At 39.9% G+C, this 19,921-nt stretch overlaps 1 protein-coding gene across 1 annotated transcript; it reads right to left on the bottom strand.

Moving 5' to 3' along the window:
* Nucleotides 1-1,034: 1,034 nt before the first annotated feature.
* Nucleotides 1,035-16,944, bottom strand: LOC131793751 (uncharacterized). Its single transcript, XM_066172253.1, has 25 exons — nt 16,592-16,944; nt 16,238-16,267; nt 15,552-15,874; nt 14,660-14,795; nt 14,271-14,297; nt 13,500-13,529; nt 13,214-13,243; nt 13,024-13,083; nt 12,529-12,845; nt 11,556-11,691; nt 10,785-10,814; nt 10,350-10,379; nt 10,189-10,218; nt 10,074-10,106; nt 9,414-9,739; nt 8,435-8,570; nt 8,178-8,204; nt 6,960-6,992; nt 6,849-6,878; nt 6,465-6,772; nt 5,774-5,909; nt 4,270-4,296; nt 3,386-3,888; nt 2,554-2,761; nt 1,035-2,027 (listed from the first exon to the last, which is right to left on the bottom strand). The coding sequence occupies exons 9-25, from the start codon at nt 12,703-12,705 to the stop codon at nt 2,002-2,004; spliced, it is 2,196 nt and encodes a 731-aa protein (XP_066028350.1). The 5' UTR covers nt 12,706-12,845; nt 13,024-13,083; nt 13,214-13,243; nt 13,500-13,529; nt 14,271-14,297; nt 14,660-14,795; nt 15,552-15,874; nt 16,238-16,267; nt 16,592-16,944; the 3' UTR covers nt 1,035-2,001.
* Nucleotides 16,945-19,921: the final 2,977 nt, after the last annotated feature.

Genomic DNA, 19,921 nt, shown 5'->3' on the forward strand with positions numbered 1-19,921 from the left:
ACAAATTAAGGTCTTAATAAAAGATTAAGGACTTAAACGGGCTAAGATCCATGTGTCCCAGACAACGATTGTGTGGTACTTCCAAATGAACAGTCGAGCCGTTTATTTGAAGCGAGATTAGCTACAGTTATAGTTACCGCGCAAAACCAGCCAACCATTGCACCGAATCACGTGATTCACCAAGTGTGCCATTAGCAGACGACGAGCTTTTAATCAGCTTGTTCGATGGATGTATTCATCATGCATTTAGGCGACATAAATGTAGATGATAAAGTGAGTAGTGAGTATATATCAAAAGCGCCTTTTATCATTATTCGATTAAGAGAAATGAACTTACCCTAACCATTGGTGACACAGAAGCAGATGTTTCATCAAAATAATTCAGTTTTTTTGGTGACAAAATGCCCCTTCTTTGGTCAATATAAGGAAATAGAAAGATGACGTCACAGGCACTCAACAACTGATGCAAGAATACATTGAAACTTCAACCCCTTAACTTTTTGAAAATTTTTCGTTTTATGTGTCAGCTACCATGGCCAACCACTTTCTTCAGAAGAGAAGGATATTGCCGATGTTAAATTCACACGACCCTGTCCCTCACCCCTTCCCCCTCCTCTAGCTTCACTTTCTGTCCCTCGCCCCTTCCCCATACTCTAGCTGCACTTTCTGTCCCTCACCCCTTCCCCCCTCCTCTAGCTGCACTTTCTGTCCCTCACCCCTTCCCCCTCCTCTAGCTTCACTTTGCAGGCTTAGCTGTTAAAGATGACATGAAAGTCGAATTGGCGAAAAAAATCGTGTTGGTTTTTTCTTTTTGATTGCCCAAGAAACTTTCTCCTGGAGCTTGTCACGGCAACAACAAAAGAAGAGAATCCTTTTGACGGGATAAGAACCTCTTTCCTATTCCTTACTTTAAGTAAAGTAAATTGGAGCAATTTTTTTCCAAAAACTTTTGTGCGCGATAAGCACAGGCAGAACGCATGCGTTAAGCTGTCCCATGGGACCTCAATGGCAATGATGATGAGATAGAATTATTGTTTGTTTTGTTTTTATTGTGAAAATAACACTTATTCATACTACTGATCTGGCCATGTACACTGTAACTTGATACTTATGATAATAATTAGAAAAAATTTCTGCTTCTGACTAATTCTCTCAAGTTTTGTTTTGAATATTGGTTTTTAAAGGCTTACAAATATCTTACCAACCTAAACTGACCCACTTATTCTAACCTGCATTTATCAAGAAGGAAAGTAATGTTCAATTGCGTGGCTTGTTTCGAATGGAATTACCTTCACCAGATTTACTGATATTCCATGCCTTAATTATAAAGGTTTTTCGACGGCTGAGACAGCTATCTACACAAAAAAAGTAAAACATTTCTTAATTAAGCAATATGAAAATTATTGATTTACCAGATGCTTTTACTGGGAACAACTTGTTTGAATCAGTTTTCCGAAACCATATGCATTAGACTTCTTGAGTTCAATGCTATTCATTGGAGTTACGTTTTTAAGCCAAACCCGAACGCGACGAAGGTGAACATGACGTGGTGGTACACGTGGCGGTATGTGATTAATTACGCCATTGATTGATAACCAACACAAATTAAATCAGAAACAGTCCATTAAAAAAATTCAAGCCAGGGTTTAGATACGTAACTAAACGTTTCTAAGGAAATGAGCCAACCATTTCTGCTCGCACGGTCAATTCTTCTTCATAAGATCACGATCCTCACGGGGCACAATTTATACGATTTACTGGCTGAATATCTTGCTTCTTTGCTATTTGTATTTTCCTTCACCCGAGTTGGGTTTCATTGAAGTTTAGCATGACTCCTACGGCCCCATTTATCCTCGAGCTAAATATAAAACCTTCCATCCTAGTTTTTCCCGCAGCCTTAGCAGCTTTTAAAACATTGCATAATCGTGACAAATCAGCAGACAAACACAACGTTGTCTCGGTTAAACTAAGCTCAGCAAGAAAACATCAAAAATTAACGGCTCAAGGCAACTCGTGGATAATCACCTCTGCAAACAAAAAAAAGGAGTTTTAGATGCACATGCTAACTGTTATTTTACTTGTCATGATCGACCAATCTCCATTCAACATATTGGTAATCTACCTCATATTGGCCTTGTCACTTTTCCTATTTGCTTTTTTTTTTAATACATGTAGTCCTTTATAAACTCGAATTCATAAATTCAAAACTCTTAAGAGAGACTGAGAAAAAAAGGCTCACGAGGAGGCTCTCAAAAGGGCTGAAGATGTGAAGAGAGGGGCCAGGGGGAAAGTATTATTTCATCGCTCTAGGCCCATCACCAACTTATTTTTCACGGCTTCTTTAGTAACGCCACAGCAAATGTGAGAAAAATATCAAAACATGACAGAGAGCTATATCGAGTGGACTGTGTAGTATTGTAACTAGCAACGTTATATTGCAAAATTAACACATGGTATTTCTAATATATTCCTTACATCTATTCTCTTTGAGTCATTTCGTAGCATATACGAGCAAAGTTATTAGACTGTAAAGATTCAAGTTGACAAACTTACTAGAAGTGGTCGTGACAGTTTTTTCAACAGTCTTTACAACAGGTCCTTGTTCGATCATGGCTGAGATCTGATGTATGACGTTTGAATCCAGAGAATCTACCGAGTTGTATCGAAGCACGCGCTCGGGCGCACCAAGTGCTATTTGGACCAGCTCTGATTTACTGACTTTATTGGAGAGTCCGACGGCGATTATGTTGGACGAACAATTCTGAAAAAAAAATCATAGGAAATAACGTCTATTTCATTAATCGTTCCACTAATTACGCCAATTTGCCATATTAGGGAAACAAAACGCGCTAAATATGCCACAGTGATGATTTGTAGAACAAGGCAAAATTCGGTTGGAAAGCTCATTGGATGCATTTTCCTTGCCCTTACAGGGCTCGGAAATCTGAAACGCAACTCACTTTAAGTCAGCGCATACTATATGTTAAAAAATCGAATTAGATGTATGTATTAAAAATCTGTAAGTGCGCTATAGTATTAATAAAAAATAATTTGTTTCAATTGCACATCGTTAAACGATGAGCCGAAATTAATTTTCATAGTAGTCATTTGCAATCCATGTTAAAAAGTGCAATCGTTTTTTGCGATTATATTCTTAAATTGCAGTTCTCCTGTGGAGATCATTTGGTTAGAAATTTACCACCAAATGATTGTACAAAAGTTTCAATGTATGAATGCCACTATACGGGTGTACTGATCAGTAATGCGGGGAGTGAACTCGTAGTACTGGGAATAAGAATGGACAGGTTTGGATCTTAAAAGAAAGGAATAACTTCATGATGGTTTTGTGGGGCACTTTGACTAAAAGCAAAGCCTTTTCGTATACCTTCATAATCGGTGACACAAGACTGTACGGGATCGAGCCGGCATCAGTTTTTTCAGAGGTGAAAAGTATCATCACATTTTCCTCTTCCGGTCGGTCCTCACACCCCACGGGACAGAACAGCTTACGACTGGCGTACAGCATAGCGAGATCCGTACGGTGCCCCCCAGGGACATACGACATCCCTTCGATGATCACCTTAACGTTGACGTACTCAATGTGTTGGAGAGTCATTATAAGCTCGGGCCTATCACTGTAAATGATGAGTCCAAATTGAACATTTGGGAAGTTCTGACTGATGAATATGAGCAACCGAGATATGAACATTTTAATAATCTCAAATTCGCTTTCGGTTACACCAATCACAATTCCTATGTCCATCCCCTTGCCAGGAACTGTTGTGGGAATTAGTGGATTCACTGGGAGAGGAGGTGGTGAACCTTTTTCCTCACCCGTGGGAGTCTTCGGAGGATGGGGATTCTCTTGCATAATTTCTTTTTCAGTTTCTGTAAAAGAAAGTAAAAATCAGAACATTTAGTCCACAATTGCCTTCCTTTTGCTTAAAGATGCTCCACACATGCAACACACGCATGACTATTTGGTCTTTAAACAAATCACAGTAATCGATACGTAGATCAATAAATAATCGATAAATAATTAAGATGCTCTGATCAAATTCACCGCACAGACTAATCTGCTCTACTCGTTTGTTATCTTTTTGATTTTTAGGCCTTCAATTTGAAAATTTAAAGACACGATTTCAATGCACTCAGCGATGCGCCAGAATGGCACGCCAAATAAGTCTTCTTTTTACGAGTTGTTTGATATATTATTACCAATAGATATTAAAGGGATCATTTTCCCTTGTTATTAATCAATATTTTTACCTTTTGGGTGAGGAAACTTTTCAGTCGCTGAAAGAATGAAGGAAAAGTCATAGAAAATTAGGCAAGGAAAATGAAAAGAGAAACTCATCTCGTAGAGGAGAAGTAAACAATTAAGTTGCAGTTGCAGGCAAAGGGATGATTTTGTAATGATGTTGAAAGATGTGAACGAACAGAAATGTACAGATTGCTTTAATTCAGCTCGTTCTGATTTTATTATAATCCATCTACCCATGACATTGTAGGACAGTACTTCAACATTTCAGACTTAAAAAGCTACGACATGGTTTCTTTGTATTTTCAATGTTTTTTCCTTACTTCCTTAGATTAGTGAAACAAATCAGTCTTCGCTCTTCCTCATCATAATGGTTTCAATTCTATCTATTCCTGTCTTTTTACGACAAACTTTAGGAAGCTGGGTTTCTTCGTAAATTACAACAGAACCTTCTCGACAAATGTCAACAACTATCGACAGCATACAAACGACTCATTCACGACATCAACTCACGAAACGGACAGAACAAACAGAATCACCCGACGTCACATTTGGATTTAAACTGACCAATCAGGACTGACTTACGCCTCCTGTGGTCTATGGTCTTCCTATCATGGTCACGGGAGACTGACTGATAAGTTTTTGCTAACCAGACTAAAAACTTTCAACCATCAAACTGATGTTGACTTTCGCTCAGGTTGTCACCGAAACGTTAATCACTCTTATCGATAAACTTTCCTTTTTAAGTCAAATCTCACCCGGAAGATCAGACTACACCAGAAAACATCTTGTTTGAACTAGAGACTATAAACCAATCTTTTGTTGGGTGCCTTCCTCCCCAGCGACAACGGTTATTATTCAACCCTTTGACCCCTAAGACCTGATTAGTACCTATTTTCTCCTTTCTTCATCACCCCCTGAATCACTCATTAAGGTCACGCGAATGAAGAAAATGATCACCAAATTAACAAGTTCTTGATTGTTAAACAAATTCTCTCTGTCAGCACCTTAGGAAATGTATAGAAAACAGTATGGAGAATATGCATACTGATGTTAGGGTGTAAAGGCTTAACCAACTTTCCATATTGCCAAAAAAAAATTTAAAAAATAGGTCTCAGACAGCTTGTTAGCTCAGTTGGTAGAGTACCGCACCGGTATCGCGAAGGTCACGGGTTCAAATCCCATACAGACCTGAATTTTTTACAAGCCTTATTTTCACTACTACTTACGAAGTGTTTATTACTGCGAAGATCGCCTTCATATTCATTTCTTATGCCGCAGTTCACATATATAATTTTCATTTATTCACATTCGTATATTATTAACAAGTAATCGCATGATTTATCTTTAACAATTTGAAATGAATCAGCCTTACGGGTCGAACAATTTGGTTAGCCTTTAAAAAAATTACTTTTGCTGAGTTATCCCAAATTACGCTCCAAATCATATGATTACCCATAACAATTCCTTTGAATTTTACGAGCAGTTTATGAGAGTAATAAATTTTCTTACCTATTGCGTATATTTCCACCTTCATACATGGGTATGTTTGATACTGCATTGGGTAAATACGAACAAACTTCCCATGGATGGGTTTTGGAAATCTCTGAATTGATGGGTCAGTTGGATTTACGTTCCCCTCCATAACCTAAAAAAATATGAAATATGTGTAACTTACCGTTTGAAACAGGGTAAGAAAGATGGAATTATCATAAAAAGACTAAGATGCTTGTTTTATCGTCTGGTCACGAGCGTTCGACAAAGAAAAAAAGTTCCGAGTCCCCATGAGGAACCGAACCTCAGAATCTCAGATTTCGCGCTCTGATGCTCTGCCACTACTCAGCCAAATGTGTTCTCGTTGGTGAATTAAACTATTTTGATTACGAGGTTCATGTGTGTCACGCATCCAGCATACTGTTAGGATCGGTAATGTCGAAAGCGTCATGCATGTAAACAGAATACGAAAGATGGCAAATTTCCTTGCCGTACGCTCTCCTTAAATATTCATTGTAACTTTTGCATTCTTCTCTTAAATCTCCACGAGTTAGGTTTTAGATCGGATATAAGAGTCTTAGTGGGTTTAACCATTATCCGTAAAACGGGCAAAAACTGATGAAGCCATTAGGCGTAAAAATTGACAAATTTTAACCGTTTGCCATAAAAGCCATCACTTTATCAAGACCCTCGTCTAAGGCACTCTTACCATTGTTTCCCATTCCTGACCGTCTGGGGATATCGCAACAGTAAACCTTTTGACCCATACTCCAAAGCTGCCAAAACCTTGCGTTTCAATAGCACAAACTGACATTTCAGTTGGTAACTCAATCTGAAGGTAATCGCCTGGTTTTGAATTTTCTGCTGAGCACCATGCCGAGGGACCATTCAATCTAGCTTTGGACGCGCTGTAATCGTCTCCGCTGTCAGAGGAAGCCGAAAAACTTGAGTCCGGCAGGGTACCTCCATATGCTGCGCCGACAGGATCACACTGCAACTCTGTAGTTTCACCTTCACCTTTGAGAAACAAGAGAAAACGAAGTTATTGTCCGAGCAGGAAGAAATAAACAACAGCAATACCAAATTGTCTCACCTCCACCAGGGGGCGAAGTAGTTTCTTCACCTTTAATTTGAAAAAATATGGAATACAGAGTTAGTACCCGTCCAGGAGGAGGTGAAAAATAGAAAACCAAAATTTACTCACCTTTAACAGGATGGGAAGTAGTTTCTTCTCCTCCTTTGTGAAAGCAAAGCATAAGAAGTTAGTGTCCGAGGATGTTGTGAAAACTTACAAATAAAAATTATCCTACATTTACCGTTAGGCGTAGTAGTTTTTCTTCTCAGAAGGAAGAAAAGAAAACAAAAGAAAAGAAAAGCAACTAAAAGAAAAGTAATTTAGATTGTTACTCTCTAATTATTTACCGACTTCCACCTCATTTTCTAAAATAAAGGAGGCGACAAAAAAGGAATGTTCCCCCAGTCTCCCACGACATTATTCTTCAGGGACTCGATCTCTTTCTCTTTGCTGCACGCTCCTGACAAAGTTTTGTTTCACATGATCAAGTTCGACCGTCGATGACGGATTTTACCATCTTTCCTGATCTATTTTCATACACCAGATCAGAATTTATCTTTATACCACGCTCATTTCAAGAGATAAACGTGAAGAAACATGTTTTTCTCCGCTTCGCGAACGTGGAACAAAGAGAAATGTAAGTCTCCACGACGAATCTAACCTCAGACCTTCGATGCTTTACTACTGAGCCACAAGGAGCTATGGATTCATGTTTTTAATGCATTTGCTGGAAAAGTGTCCCTTTCTTGATAGTGAATATATGAAAATTATATATGTGAACTGTGGATAAGGAAATGAATACGAGAGTGATCTTCGCAGTAATGAACACTACTTATGCAATAGTGACAGTAAGGTAAGTAAGGCCGCGCACGGGATTTGAATCCAGCTTCCAGTTGGCTTGTTAACTCAATTGGTAGGGCACTGCAAACGGTATCACAGAGGTCATGGGTTCAATTCCCGTACAAGCCTGAATTTTTTCAGGCCTTTTTTTTACTACTGCTTAAGAAGTGTTCAATACCGCGAAGATGCTTTAATATTCATTTCTTGAAACACCGCAGTTCACATATATGATTTTTATTTATTCACTGTCATATATTCATCACTTCACGTGTTTATTTGGAACCAAAATAACGACCAGTTTTCAGTTGGTAGAGCACTGCGTCGGTATCGCAGAGGTCATGGGTTCAAATCTAGTTCAGGCCTAAATTTTTTCAGGCGTTATTTTCACTACTGCTTAAGTAGTGTTCATGACTGCGAAGATTGGCAATTTTTCTGTAGCAGCGTTCAGTGGGGTAAATACGACAGCCATAAGTTAAGTGAGTACTTTTCTAGCATTATTCCTCGTACCTGTTTCGGAGGGTGCTTGTTGCCTTTCTGTAAGAAATAAAGAAAATATGCCTGGTCAGCACCACTGGAATTTAAGTTTTTGGATGTGACAAAACGTTTTCTCATACATAATGAAATTTTCTTCGGCATATACTAACGGCTTTCTCCATCACTTTTCCTCTATCTTGGGAAATTGAAAGGAGAATGACATGCTTGATTTTTTTCTGATCAGTGGCGAAGACTAAAGCAGTTTCTGAAGGCTAAAAGAAAGTGAGTACCTTTTCCATATAGCTCAACTCTCAAACATGGCCAACTCTCATATGACAGTGGGTAAATGCGAACGTAGTGGGCCTTTACAGGTACTGGTAAAACTTGTTTGGATATCTCTTGAGGACTATCCGTGCCCTCGAATAACTGTAAAGGATTTTCAAAAATAAGGTAAACAATATTGGATGGTAGCATTAATATACTTAACGTCGGAATGCAAAAACATTGTTGGATGAACACGAATGACACGCGAGCATGAGCCGAGCAGACACGCGGAAGAGATTTCTCTATGGTTCATAGGTAGACAAAAAAATTTGATATAGATGCTGGCTATAGTTGCAGCTATTGTGCTGTTATCCTCACAGCTGAGTTTAGAATTAATCATCAGCAGTACGTTTATTAGCGACTTAAAGAAGAGCACAATGGCGACGGCTACGGTAACGGAGCGGAACAAAAGATCTAATGAACAAAACAATAGCGCTGCACGTGCGTTTTAAAACTTTTTGAAATGTTTGTACATTTCTTAGCCGTCCTTACAGAACAAAAACATGAGATCACGAACTTTTGCGTCTTTTTAGCTGGGAAACTTCGACAGCCGTTTAGTCAAGCTTTTACTTTGAACCCAACACTGAAAATACTACATTCACATGATATGCCGATGGGAAGGTGTCGCACCGTCAGAAACAGTAAACGCATGGAGCTACTTACGAAATTCTTGGGAAAAAAGAAAGATCGTTTTTTCGGCAATGTTTTCCTTATGTCGCCGGAGTGACGTCTTAAACTTCATTTGAATTTGGTAGAAGGTTTGACTCAACAAACCCTGGTCATTATTATTGACAATAGTCTTTCTCAGGGCTGTTCTCATCCAAAAGGTCAGACTTTATAATCGAATTTATAAACATCTTAACCGCAACGGTTGTCTTCATTGTCGTTATTAAAAGATCTACTCCCATTGAAGGCATTTTACACAGTTTTAGGAGACAACTATACCTTCAAATTTCCTTCTCCGTCCTTAATTTCGTCCCACTTTTCACCATCAACTGAATATTTCACAAAGTATTCTGTGACATATTCCTTTGCTTTCTCGACTCCACTCCCTTGAAGAGCAATGGCACAGACGGTTTCCGCTTCCGGTACGTGAATCTGTAGATACTCTTGCCCAACGAATGGGTCAGCGGGGCACCAGGCGAATGGTCCATTCAAGCGACCATTGAAAGATTGTAACTCGTTTGCGTAAGTAGAGGTTGCAGTGAAGCTTGCCTTGGTCAATTTTCCACCTTCCTCCGCCCCAAGAGCATTATACTCGCATGGGATTTCTTGGAAAGAAAAAATACCATGGATTGACGTAATTGCGCTGAGATTGTATGTTACTGGCAGACTCCAGGGAATTCCTTCAAATATGATGAACTATTTATTTTTCAAACTTTTTAAAGCGGAGTTCAGTTAAGAATATTTTAGGTAAATAAGAGATAATCCCTCTAAGGTTTTAAAAGAGTCTTATATTCGTGCATGTTTGGAGATGCATTACAAGCTGTCTTTCATTTAGGGGAAGAGGTAGTAACCTCTCAGTCTCCTCACATAAAAAGAATGAGATATATTAATAATTTTGCATGCTGCACAATAAAGAAAAAATGTTAGAAGTTGCCTCACCTTTACTGGGAGGTGCAGTGGTTTTTTCTTTAACTTTGAAAAAGAATAGAATACGAAGTTAGTTTCCATACATGTCATGTAAAGAAATATATATATATATACACAAATGCCTCACCTTCACCAGGCGGGGGAATTATTTCTTCTCCTTTGAAAAAAGAAAGAGAAAGGCAAGTCATTAAAAATATTGTGTGAATAAAACAAACAAATAAAAGAAAATAAGGAGATACATTAAGTGTTTGTTACGAGATGTAAAATGATCATTATAAGATTACTTACCTCCAGGAGGCGAAGTAACTTTTTCCTCTCCTAGAAAGAAAGATTGTAAAACGATTAATTGTGATACGGGCATTCTATTTAGAAGGCAAAGTAGTTTTCTTTTCTCTTGACAAAGAAATCATAGTATTTTCTGAAAATTCAATTTAAAGCTACAAACGCATATATGTATTTCAGATGGAATTTGCCTCTTAAATCGAAGTTTTATGTATATATATATGGTTATCATCTTGGTGATAATGGAATGCATTCGAAGGCAGTTATAGCATATAACTTGTTAAAGTGTAAAAATACGATAATCGTGTTTTTTTTTGGAGCAATTATTTCAAGAAGAAAATTTAGTAGTAACTGCCTGAGTACTAAACACTGCTTTGCAATCACAATAAAGTGTTGTTTCATTATTTTTTTCAGCAGCTTTCGCTTTTTGGGGAAAATCACCTGGTGCTGTAGGTTTCGCTTCCTCAGTTTCTGCGAAAAAAAATTAGCAGTCAGTAAACATGTACCTCTATGATCAGTAAGCGGAGTAACTATATTTTACATATAAAAAAGATGATAACACCAATAAGATATGTCCTGATTCTCACAATACTCCTTTCAAATCTTTTTACCACCCTCGAAGGAATCACGTGAAAGCTTTTATTACAGTTTACTTCGTTTCCAGTTTTTCTCGTAGTTGGTGTTTGAGGAGCTCTTCCATTTTTCTTCGCTGCTTCGAAACAAACGAAACGCTTTCGATGCACGATGAATTTCTCATTAAAATATTTGATTCTTTGAGCTCTTTAAATCAGCACAAATTACTGTTGAGTCATTCAGTTTATACTAAAACAATGGATAGCAATAAAGGCGCGCTCTGATTGGCTACTCAAACTCCGGATATCCTTTGTTATTCACCTCTGTGTAACTCGCGCAGGAAAATATTGCAATGATTGCGGGAATAGCTGATTTAGAATCATCTTTTTTTGCTTTGTTATCTCACTGTTTACTATTCACCTCAGCGTCAGTCGCAAGTGCGGAAATCTACCGAGCCGCGACTGGAAAGGTAGATGTCCTCTTCTGTGAATTGTTAATTATCAACAGGTTTCCGTATGAGAGTAATCTACAGAGATTTTCTCACAGATTTACCTCTGCATCAAGGCAATCGTTAGGGACAAACAGCGTTGGCTTCGAGTTTTTCCATGTAACTAGCAATAAGTGTCAAGCCTAGGTTACCTTTGCCATACAGCTCTACTCTCAAACAAGGCCATTCCTCATAGGACACTGGGTAAATTCGAATGTACTGGGCTCTCACAGGAGCTGGAAATTCTTGTTTTACAATGGATGTAGCATCCTTGTTGCCTTCAAACACCTGTTTAACAAATAAAAGATCAATTGGGTGACAACGTAAAATTACAGCATACTTCAATCATTGAAAACATTTAAAATCTGTTTATCATGTAAAACTAAACCGCACATGGAGAAAGCAATGAAATGTATGTACCTCTTTGACAAAAAATCACTCAACATTGCACTATATAGACTGTCCTCTTCATTTTCGTTACGTTAACAGTTGTCACAAAGTTGGCGTTGTCGTGATCGATACCGACCGTTATATTTACCCTAACCATGACCGTGACCAGTTTCAATGTCCCTGGTATAACCGTTTACTTTCAATTACACTCCTGCTCGTCTACAACGGCCGTTACTAACCGTGACTGTTGTCACTTTCAATGTCTCTGATATAACCGTTTCCTTTCAACTGACACTCCTGCTCGTCCACAGCACAGCAGAATAATCATCGTTACCGTTATCGTTGCATTTTTTTATTTTGAAGGGTTTATAAAGCACAATTCAATTCAAAGATTTGTCACTTATTTCTTAGTCAAAAGGGTCTCAATGGGGTTAACCGTTAATCGCAAAACGGCCAAAACATTTAGCTGTAAGGCGTGAAAATTGACAAATTTTAAACCTAAGTGAAAAAAAAGATTAACAGTGAAATTTTCACTCTGTTGACCACAGTGGATTGATATTAATCGTCATCCGTACCTTGAACAAAATTTTAACCGTTAGCCGTAAAAGCCATCACCCCATTGAGACCCTCAGTAAACTTTAGGAGTTGGGGATGGGTAAAGGTTTGTTTCAGTGGAGGAGGGCCAGCTTAGTTCTCATTTCCCGTTTATATTTTCTTTAGAGTTATCAATAATACCTTTTCCTTTTCGCCCTTGTCATCTGTAAATGTTAACCACTTATTCCCATCCACTGAGTAGGTTACTGAGAAACTCGTAACATATTCATTCAAATTCTCAAAACCTTGAACCGCAACGGCACAAATGACTCGCGCATCCGGCACATGAATCTGAAGATACTGATCACGATTGGTCATAGGACACCAAGCTGACGGACCATTCAACCGACCAAAAGAGGGATAGTAACGTGTACCGTGACTTGAAAGTGCTGAAAAGCTTGAATCGGGCAATTTTCCACCTTCCTTTGCCCCGAGACCATTATCTTCGCATGGAATTTCTTACAAAAGGAGAGATTTTCATCAGAATATTTCCCAAACACGTTCATAGAGCTTTTCTCTTGTTAATTGTTAAAAGATTGAAATACAACCAAAGGGTGTCCTACTTATAGGAATCGGAGATACTAATAAATGCTTGTGAAATAAGAATTGAAAAGTTGGTGACAAAAGGTTCCTCACCTGTAGGTGGCGGTGTTATTACTTCTCCTCTTCCAGGAGGCGATGAAGTTTCTCCTTTTCCTTTGATTAAAGGGGTTTAAATTAATTTGACATGATGTTAGATGAAAGGTAAGTAACGAAAACTAAAAAATGAGAAAATTCGCGTATGCTGTGCGATAAAGATGAAATATCAAGGATTAACTCTATCTACCTTCACCAGGTGGCCCGGGAGTTTCTTCTTCTTCATTCAGATAGGAGAAATAAATAAGTTAGTAACCGTGCATGTTGCGAGGTTAACAAACTAGTTTCTTCTTCTCATTAAGAAGATACAAATCAAGAAAAAGAAAGTTCAAAATTCCTGTCGTCAATAGTCAATAGTCGTCTCGCCTTTTCCAAGAGACGATGTAGTTTCTTCTTCTCCTAAAGTTGATATCTAGAAAGGCATGTTTAGAAATGAAAAACTGCAAATCAAAAGTCAAAATATTAATGTATCTCACCTTTGGGAGGAGAAGTTGTTTCTTCTATTACTTTGGAGAAAAAGAGATAAGAAAGTTGAAATCAATAAGAGCATGTCAAGAAATAAAAAAATTAGACACCAAAATCCAAAAAATTCCAAATTATTTTTTTCTTTGATTAGCCAATTCCTAAAGTTCTTCTCTATTAGTATCAACATTGCCAAAAAACGTGGTGGCACCAACATGCCTCTTTGACGAAGTAGCTTCCGGTTCGAATCAGAATTTTAAGTGTTATTTGGTGAGTTAAGAGATTGTAAGATTTTGAAAGCTAGGACATAAACCATGATAAACGTAACCCTCAATAGACGACAGTTTTGGAGGTTAGCTCCTTAAAGTACATGTAGCATCAGGGGAGCTCATACCAATGCCCTGTGCATGTTTCCATTTAGCCTCCATTTACGAACAGTTATCTGTCCTCAAATACTTTGAATTGTTATGCGCGGTTCTGTGGTTTCCGGAAAACTTCTAACTATTTGGCAATAAAGCAACATTTTTACCGGAAAAAGGTTTGAACGTTATTGATAACTCTCAAAGAAGAACAGTTTTTTCATCCATGCTTTTCCCACCTCAAGTCGGTACATGACAATGACTCGATTGAAATACACATTCCAAACAACACCAAGGCGAGGTAGATCAAAACGTCGCTGAGGAAAGGTAAGCATGATCTTTTTAATCCTTGCACAATAGGAATAAAATCATGCGGCTAAGAAGTCTAATGAATACTTAAATACTCTTAAATGTCTTCTCTCCTACCTCCGAAAGGTGCTTTTTGTTTCCTTTCTGTAAAAGACAAAGAGAGCACATTTGGTAAAGAGCGATTCTATAGTAAAGTATGCAGTCTCAACCCATTGCCATAAGCACTACGATTACCCTTCAATTTTAAACACTTCCCCCTCGAATTATTGCAATTCTTGTTTAGCATATGTCAGACAGAGGTCATCGAATGGGTTTCTAGAATAGTTTATTGTTTCGGAGAGTTTTTCCTAAAGATTTTTAATCTATTCCTCAATTTTTCACGTCAGTAGGGATTCCAATGCAAAATTTGAAATTAAAATAATGATTGTGTGTATCGTAAAAATGTCTCCGTGAAATTTCACCGCGGTAGTTTGAGCTGAAAGCCGGTTTAGACAGATACAAATTACCTTTTCCATACAGCTCTGCTCTCAAACACGGCCATCCTTCGTAAGTCACTGGGACAATTCGAATGTATTTTGCCTCGACGGGAACCAATAACACTCTTTTTATTGTAGTTTTGGAATCTTCATTGCCTTCGAACACCTGTTCAACAAAAACAGATAAATTTATGACCACATATTTTTACATCACAGCCCCACTTTTTGTAAACATTTATCTCATTCGACAGCATCAATGTACACTACATCTCTATTATTATCGTTATATTTACCGTTCTTTTTCGGTTTGTAAAACTGACTGTATCATGAAGTCATTCTCTATACACCTGACTATATCAAGAAGTCATTCACTATACCGCTGACTGTATCAAGAAGTCATTCATTATACACCATAGTTAAAGTTACAACATGTAAATAGTTCTATAGATATATTTGGAATTATTTCGTTGTATCCGCGTTAAGACCAGTCATCGTTTTTCGCCTGAGGGGGTGGAGGGGGGAGAGATTTTGGGGAATACGTGGTTTTCAAGGGAAAACGGGGGATCAGTCTTCGCTAACAGAATATAGAGGTGGGGGGAGGGGGAGACCATAGAAAACGGACTACCAAAGAGGGGGGGTCACTAGAATTCTAAAGAGCCTTAGAGAGGGATCAGATGAATTGAGTTGTGACACTCCAAAATCCTCCGAAACCCCCCTTCCCCCACCCCCGCGGCCGATGAATAATGACCACTCCCTTAGCGCGCGTAATTCAGTCATCAGACGTCTAAACATTGACTTGAATGAAACAGTTTTTCCCTCTTCTTCTTCTTGTTCTTCCTCCTCACATCATCATAATTGTTACTGTTACTGCTTTTGTTGATCCCCTAACGTTACACACAAAAAAGAGAACTCTCGCCTTCACCTTCAAATTTCCATCCTTATCCGCTAATGTATCCCACAGACTGCCATCGATGGAGTATTGCAAGTAAAACTGCGTCACATGTTCATTTCCGCCTCCAAAACCAGTCCCTTGAAGAGCAATAGCACAAATGGCTTCTGCATCCGGTACGTGAATCTGTAAATACTCTTGTCCTGCGCCAGTCCCTTCGGCACACCACGCCAATGGACCATTCAACCGACCATTGAAGGGTTGAAACTCAGCATAACTTGACGTAGCAGTGAAGCTTGAGTCGAGCAATTTTCCATCTTCCTTCGCTCCGAGAGGATTGTCCTCACATGGAATTTCTTTAATGAATGGGGAAGACGTCAATAGGTCCAACAAGTAATCAAAAGATAAAAATTGGCTTAAATGTAGTATAGAAAATAAAAAAATGAAATGCGAGCAGTTAAGGAGCGACTGACATAAATCTTCAGTTGTTATAGCTTCGATTAATAATAAAAAAAGAGATGATACCCATTCAGCCATTTGTCCCTCCCAATATAGAAAAAAAATGTGAAATAAGCCTATGATTATGTTTTTGGTCGGCCTGGTGCTTCCGTCTTTGATACGTAGATTTATTTCCCATAGATTCGTAATAATAAACACAAGAAACTTGCTATGGTTTTTGAAGAACTAAAGACAAAGATTCCATGGCTAGAAACTATTACCTGGTTCTGGCCCTTCAGGAGTTGGTTTCTCTGCAGATACAAAACAGAGGCTCGTTATTTAAACCACTTAGAGCCAACACAGTTTAGAAATGTAAAACCGACTATAATTTTTTGCCTGCCATTATATTCCTCATCGATTACTAACGTACATTTAGACAACTAGTAAGAGGTTTAGAAGTTCATTTTCTTTCGACACGGAAAAATTGAAAAAAATTTTTAATCCGTAATAGCATGTCAAAAGCTAAGGGTATCTTACCTATAGGAATCGGAGAAACTTCTGGTCCTTTGGAATTGAAATTGATATCGAAAACTGCATTTTGCTGAACGAGAAATAAAGGTCAGAATGAATCTCACCTTTAGGAGCTGATGTAGTTCCTTCTTTCTCTCCTCCAGGAGCTGATGTTGTTCCTTCTTTCTCTCCTCCAGGAGCTGATGTTGTTCCTTCTTTCTCTCCTCCAGGAGCTGATGTTGTTCCTTCTTTCTCTCCTCCAGGAGCTGATGTTGTTCCTTCTTTCTCTCCTCCAGGAGCTGATGTAGTTCCTTCTTTCTCTCCTCCAGGAGCTGATGTACTTCCTTCTTTCTCTCCTCCAGGAGCTGATGTACTTCCTTCTTTCTCTCCTCCAGGAGCTGATGTAGTTCTTTCTTTCTCTCCTCCAGGAGCTGATGTTGTTCCTTCTTTCTCTCCTCCAGGAGCTGATGTAGTTCCTTCTTTCTCTCCTCCAGGAGCTGATGTTGTTCCTTCTTTCTCTCCTCCAGGAGCTGATGTAGTTCCTTCTTTCTCTCCTCCAGGAGCTGATGTTGTTCCTTCTTTCTCTCCTCCAGGAGCTGATGTAGTTCCTTCTTTCTCTCCTCCAGGAGCTGATGTTGTTCCTTCTTTCTCTCCTCCAGGAGCTGATGTACTTCCTTCTTTCTCTCCTCCAGGAGCTGATGTAGTTCTTTCTTTCTCTCCTCCAGGAGCTGATGTTGTTCCTTCTTTCTCTCCTCCAGGAGCTGATGTAGTTCCTTCTTTCTCTCCTCCAGGAGCTGATGTAGTTCCTTCTTTCTCTCCTCCAGGAGCTGATGTTGTTCCTTCTTTCTCTCCTCCAGGAGCAGACGTAGTTCCTTCTTTCTCTCCTCCAGAAGCTGATGTTGTTCCTTCTTTCTCTCCTCCAGGAGCTGATGTTGTTCCTTCTTTCTCTCCTCCAGGAGCTGATGTAGTTCCTTCTTTCTCTCCTCCAGGAGCTGATGTTGTTCCTTCTTTCTCTCCACCAGGAGCTGATGTAGTTCCTTCTTTCTCTCCTCCAGGAGCTGATGTTGTTCCTTCTTTCTCTCCTCCAGGAGCTGATGTAGTTCCTTCTTTCTCTCCTCCAGGAGCTGATGTTGTTCCTTCTTTCTCTCCTCCAGGAGCTGATGTAGTTCCTTCTTTCTCTCCTCCAGGAGCTGATGTAGTTCTTTCTTTCTCTCCTCCAGGAGCTGATGTTGTTCTTTCTTTCTCTCCTCCAGGAGCTGATGTAGTTCCTTCTTTCTCTCCTCCAGGAGCTGATGTAGTTCCTTCTTTCTCTCCTCCAGGAGCTGATGTTGTTCCTTCTTTCTCTCCTCCAGGAGCAGACGTAGTTCCTTCTTTCTCTCCTCCAGGAGCTGATGTTGTTCCTTCTTTCTCTCCTCCAGGAGCTGATGTTGTTCCTTCCTTCTCTCCTCCAGCAGCTGATGTTGTTCCTTCTTTCTCTCCTCCAGGAGCTGATGTTGTTCCTACTTTCTCCCCTCCAGGAGCTGATGTAGTTCCTTCTTTCTCTCCTCCAGGAGCTGATGTAGTTCCTTCTTTCTCTCCTCCAGGAGCTGATGTAGTTCCTTCTTTCTCTCCTCCAGGAGCCGATGTAGTTCCTTCTTTCTCTCCTCCAGGAGCTGATGTTGTTCCTTCATTCTCTCCTCCAGGAGCTAATGTAGTTCCTTCTTTCTCTTCTCCTGGAGCTGATGTTGTTCCTTCTTTCTCTCCTCCAGGAACTGATGTTGTTCCTTCTTTCTCTCCTCCAGGAGCTGATGTAGTTACTTCTTTCTCTCCTCCAGGAGCTGATGTTGTTCCTTCTTCTTCTTCTCCAGGAGCCGATGTAGTTCCTTCTTCTTTTCCTCCAGGAGCGGATGTAGTTCCTTCTTCTTTCTTTCCAGGAGCCGATGTAGTTCCTTCTTCTTTCTCTCCAGGAGCTGATGTAGTTCCTTCTTCTTTCTCTCCAGGAGCCGATGTAGTTCCTTCTTCTTTCTCTCCAGGAGCCGATGTAGTTCCTTCTTCTTTCTCTCCAGGAGCCGATGTAGTTCCTTCTTCTTTCTCTCCAGGAGCCGATGTAGTTCCTTCTTCTTTCTCTCCAGGAGCCGATGTAGTTCCTTCTTCTTTCTCTCCAGGAGCCGGTGTAGTTCCTTCTTCTTCTCCTCCAGGTGCTGATGTAGTTCCTTCTTCTTTCTCTCCAGGAGCTGATGTAGTTCCTTCTTTCTCTCCTCCAGGAGCTGATGTAGTTCCTTCTTTCTCTCCTCCAGGAGCCGATGTAGTTCCTTCTTTCTCTCCTCCAGGAGCTGATGTTGTTCCTTCTTTCTCTCCTCCAGGAGCTAATGTAGTTCCTTCTTTCTCTCCTCCAGGAGCTGATGTTGTTCCTTCTTTCTCTCCTCCAGGAACTGATGTTGTTCCTTCTTTCTCTCCTCCAGGAGCTGATGTAGTTACTTCTTTCCCTCCTCCAGGAGCTGATGTTGTTCCTTCTTCTTCTTCTCCAGGAGCCGATGTAGTTCCTTCTTCTTTCTCTCCAGGAGCTGATGTAGTTCCTTCTTCTTTCTCTCCAGGAGCCGATGTAGTTCCTTCTTCTTTCTCTCCAGGAGCTGATGTAGTTCCTTCTTCTTTCTCTCCAGGAGCGGATGTAGTTCCTTCTTCTTTCTCTCCAGGAGCCGATGTAGTTCCTTCTTCTTTCTCTCCAGGAGCTGATGTAGTTCCTTCTTCTTTCTCTCCAGGAGCCGATGTAGTTCCTTCTTCTTTCTCTCCAGGAGCCGATGTAGTTCCTTCTTCTTTCTCTCCAGGAGCCGGTGTAGTTCCTTCTTCCTCTCCTCCAGGTGCCGATGTAGTTCCTTCTTCTTTCTCTCCAGGAGTCGGTGTAGTTCCTCTTTCTTCTCCTCCAGGTGCTGATGTAGTTCCTTCTTCTTTCTCCCCAGGAGCTGATGTAGTTCCTTCTTTTTCTTCTCCTGGAGCCGATGTAGTTCCTTCTTCTTTCTCTCCAGGAGCCGGTGTAGTTCCTCTTTCTTCTCCTCCAGGAGCTAATGTAGTTCCTTCTTCTTTCTCTCCAGGAGCCGGTGTAGTTCCTTCTTCTTTCTCTCCAGGAGCCGATGTAGTTCCTTCATCTTTCTCTCCAGGAGCCGATGTAGTTCCTTCTTCTTTCTCTTCAGGAGCCGATGTAGTTCCTTCTTCTTTTTCTCCAGGAGCCGATGTAGTTCCTTCTTCTTTCTCTCCAGGAGCCGATGTAGTTCCTTCTTCTTTCTCCCCAGGAGCTGATGTAGTTCCTTCTTTTTCTTCTCCTGGAGCCGATGTAGTTCCTTCTTCTTTCTCTCCAGGAGCCGGTGTAGTTCCTCTTTCTTCTCCTCCAGGAGCTAATGTAGTTCCTTCTTCTTTCTCTCCAGGAGCCGGTGTAGTTCCTTCTTCTTTCTCTCCAGGAGCCGATGTAGTTCCTTCTTCTT

This window comes from Pocillopora verrucosa, chromosome 9 (genome assembly GCF_036669915.1).
Source record: "Pocillopora verrucosa isolate sample1 chromosome 9, ASM3666991v2, whole genome shotgun sequence".
NCBI classification, from domain to species: domain Eukaryota; kingdom Metazoa; phylum Cnidaria; class Anthozoa; order Scleractinia; family Pocilloporidae; genus Pocillopora; species Pocillopora verrucosa.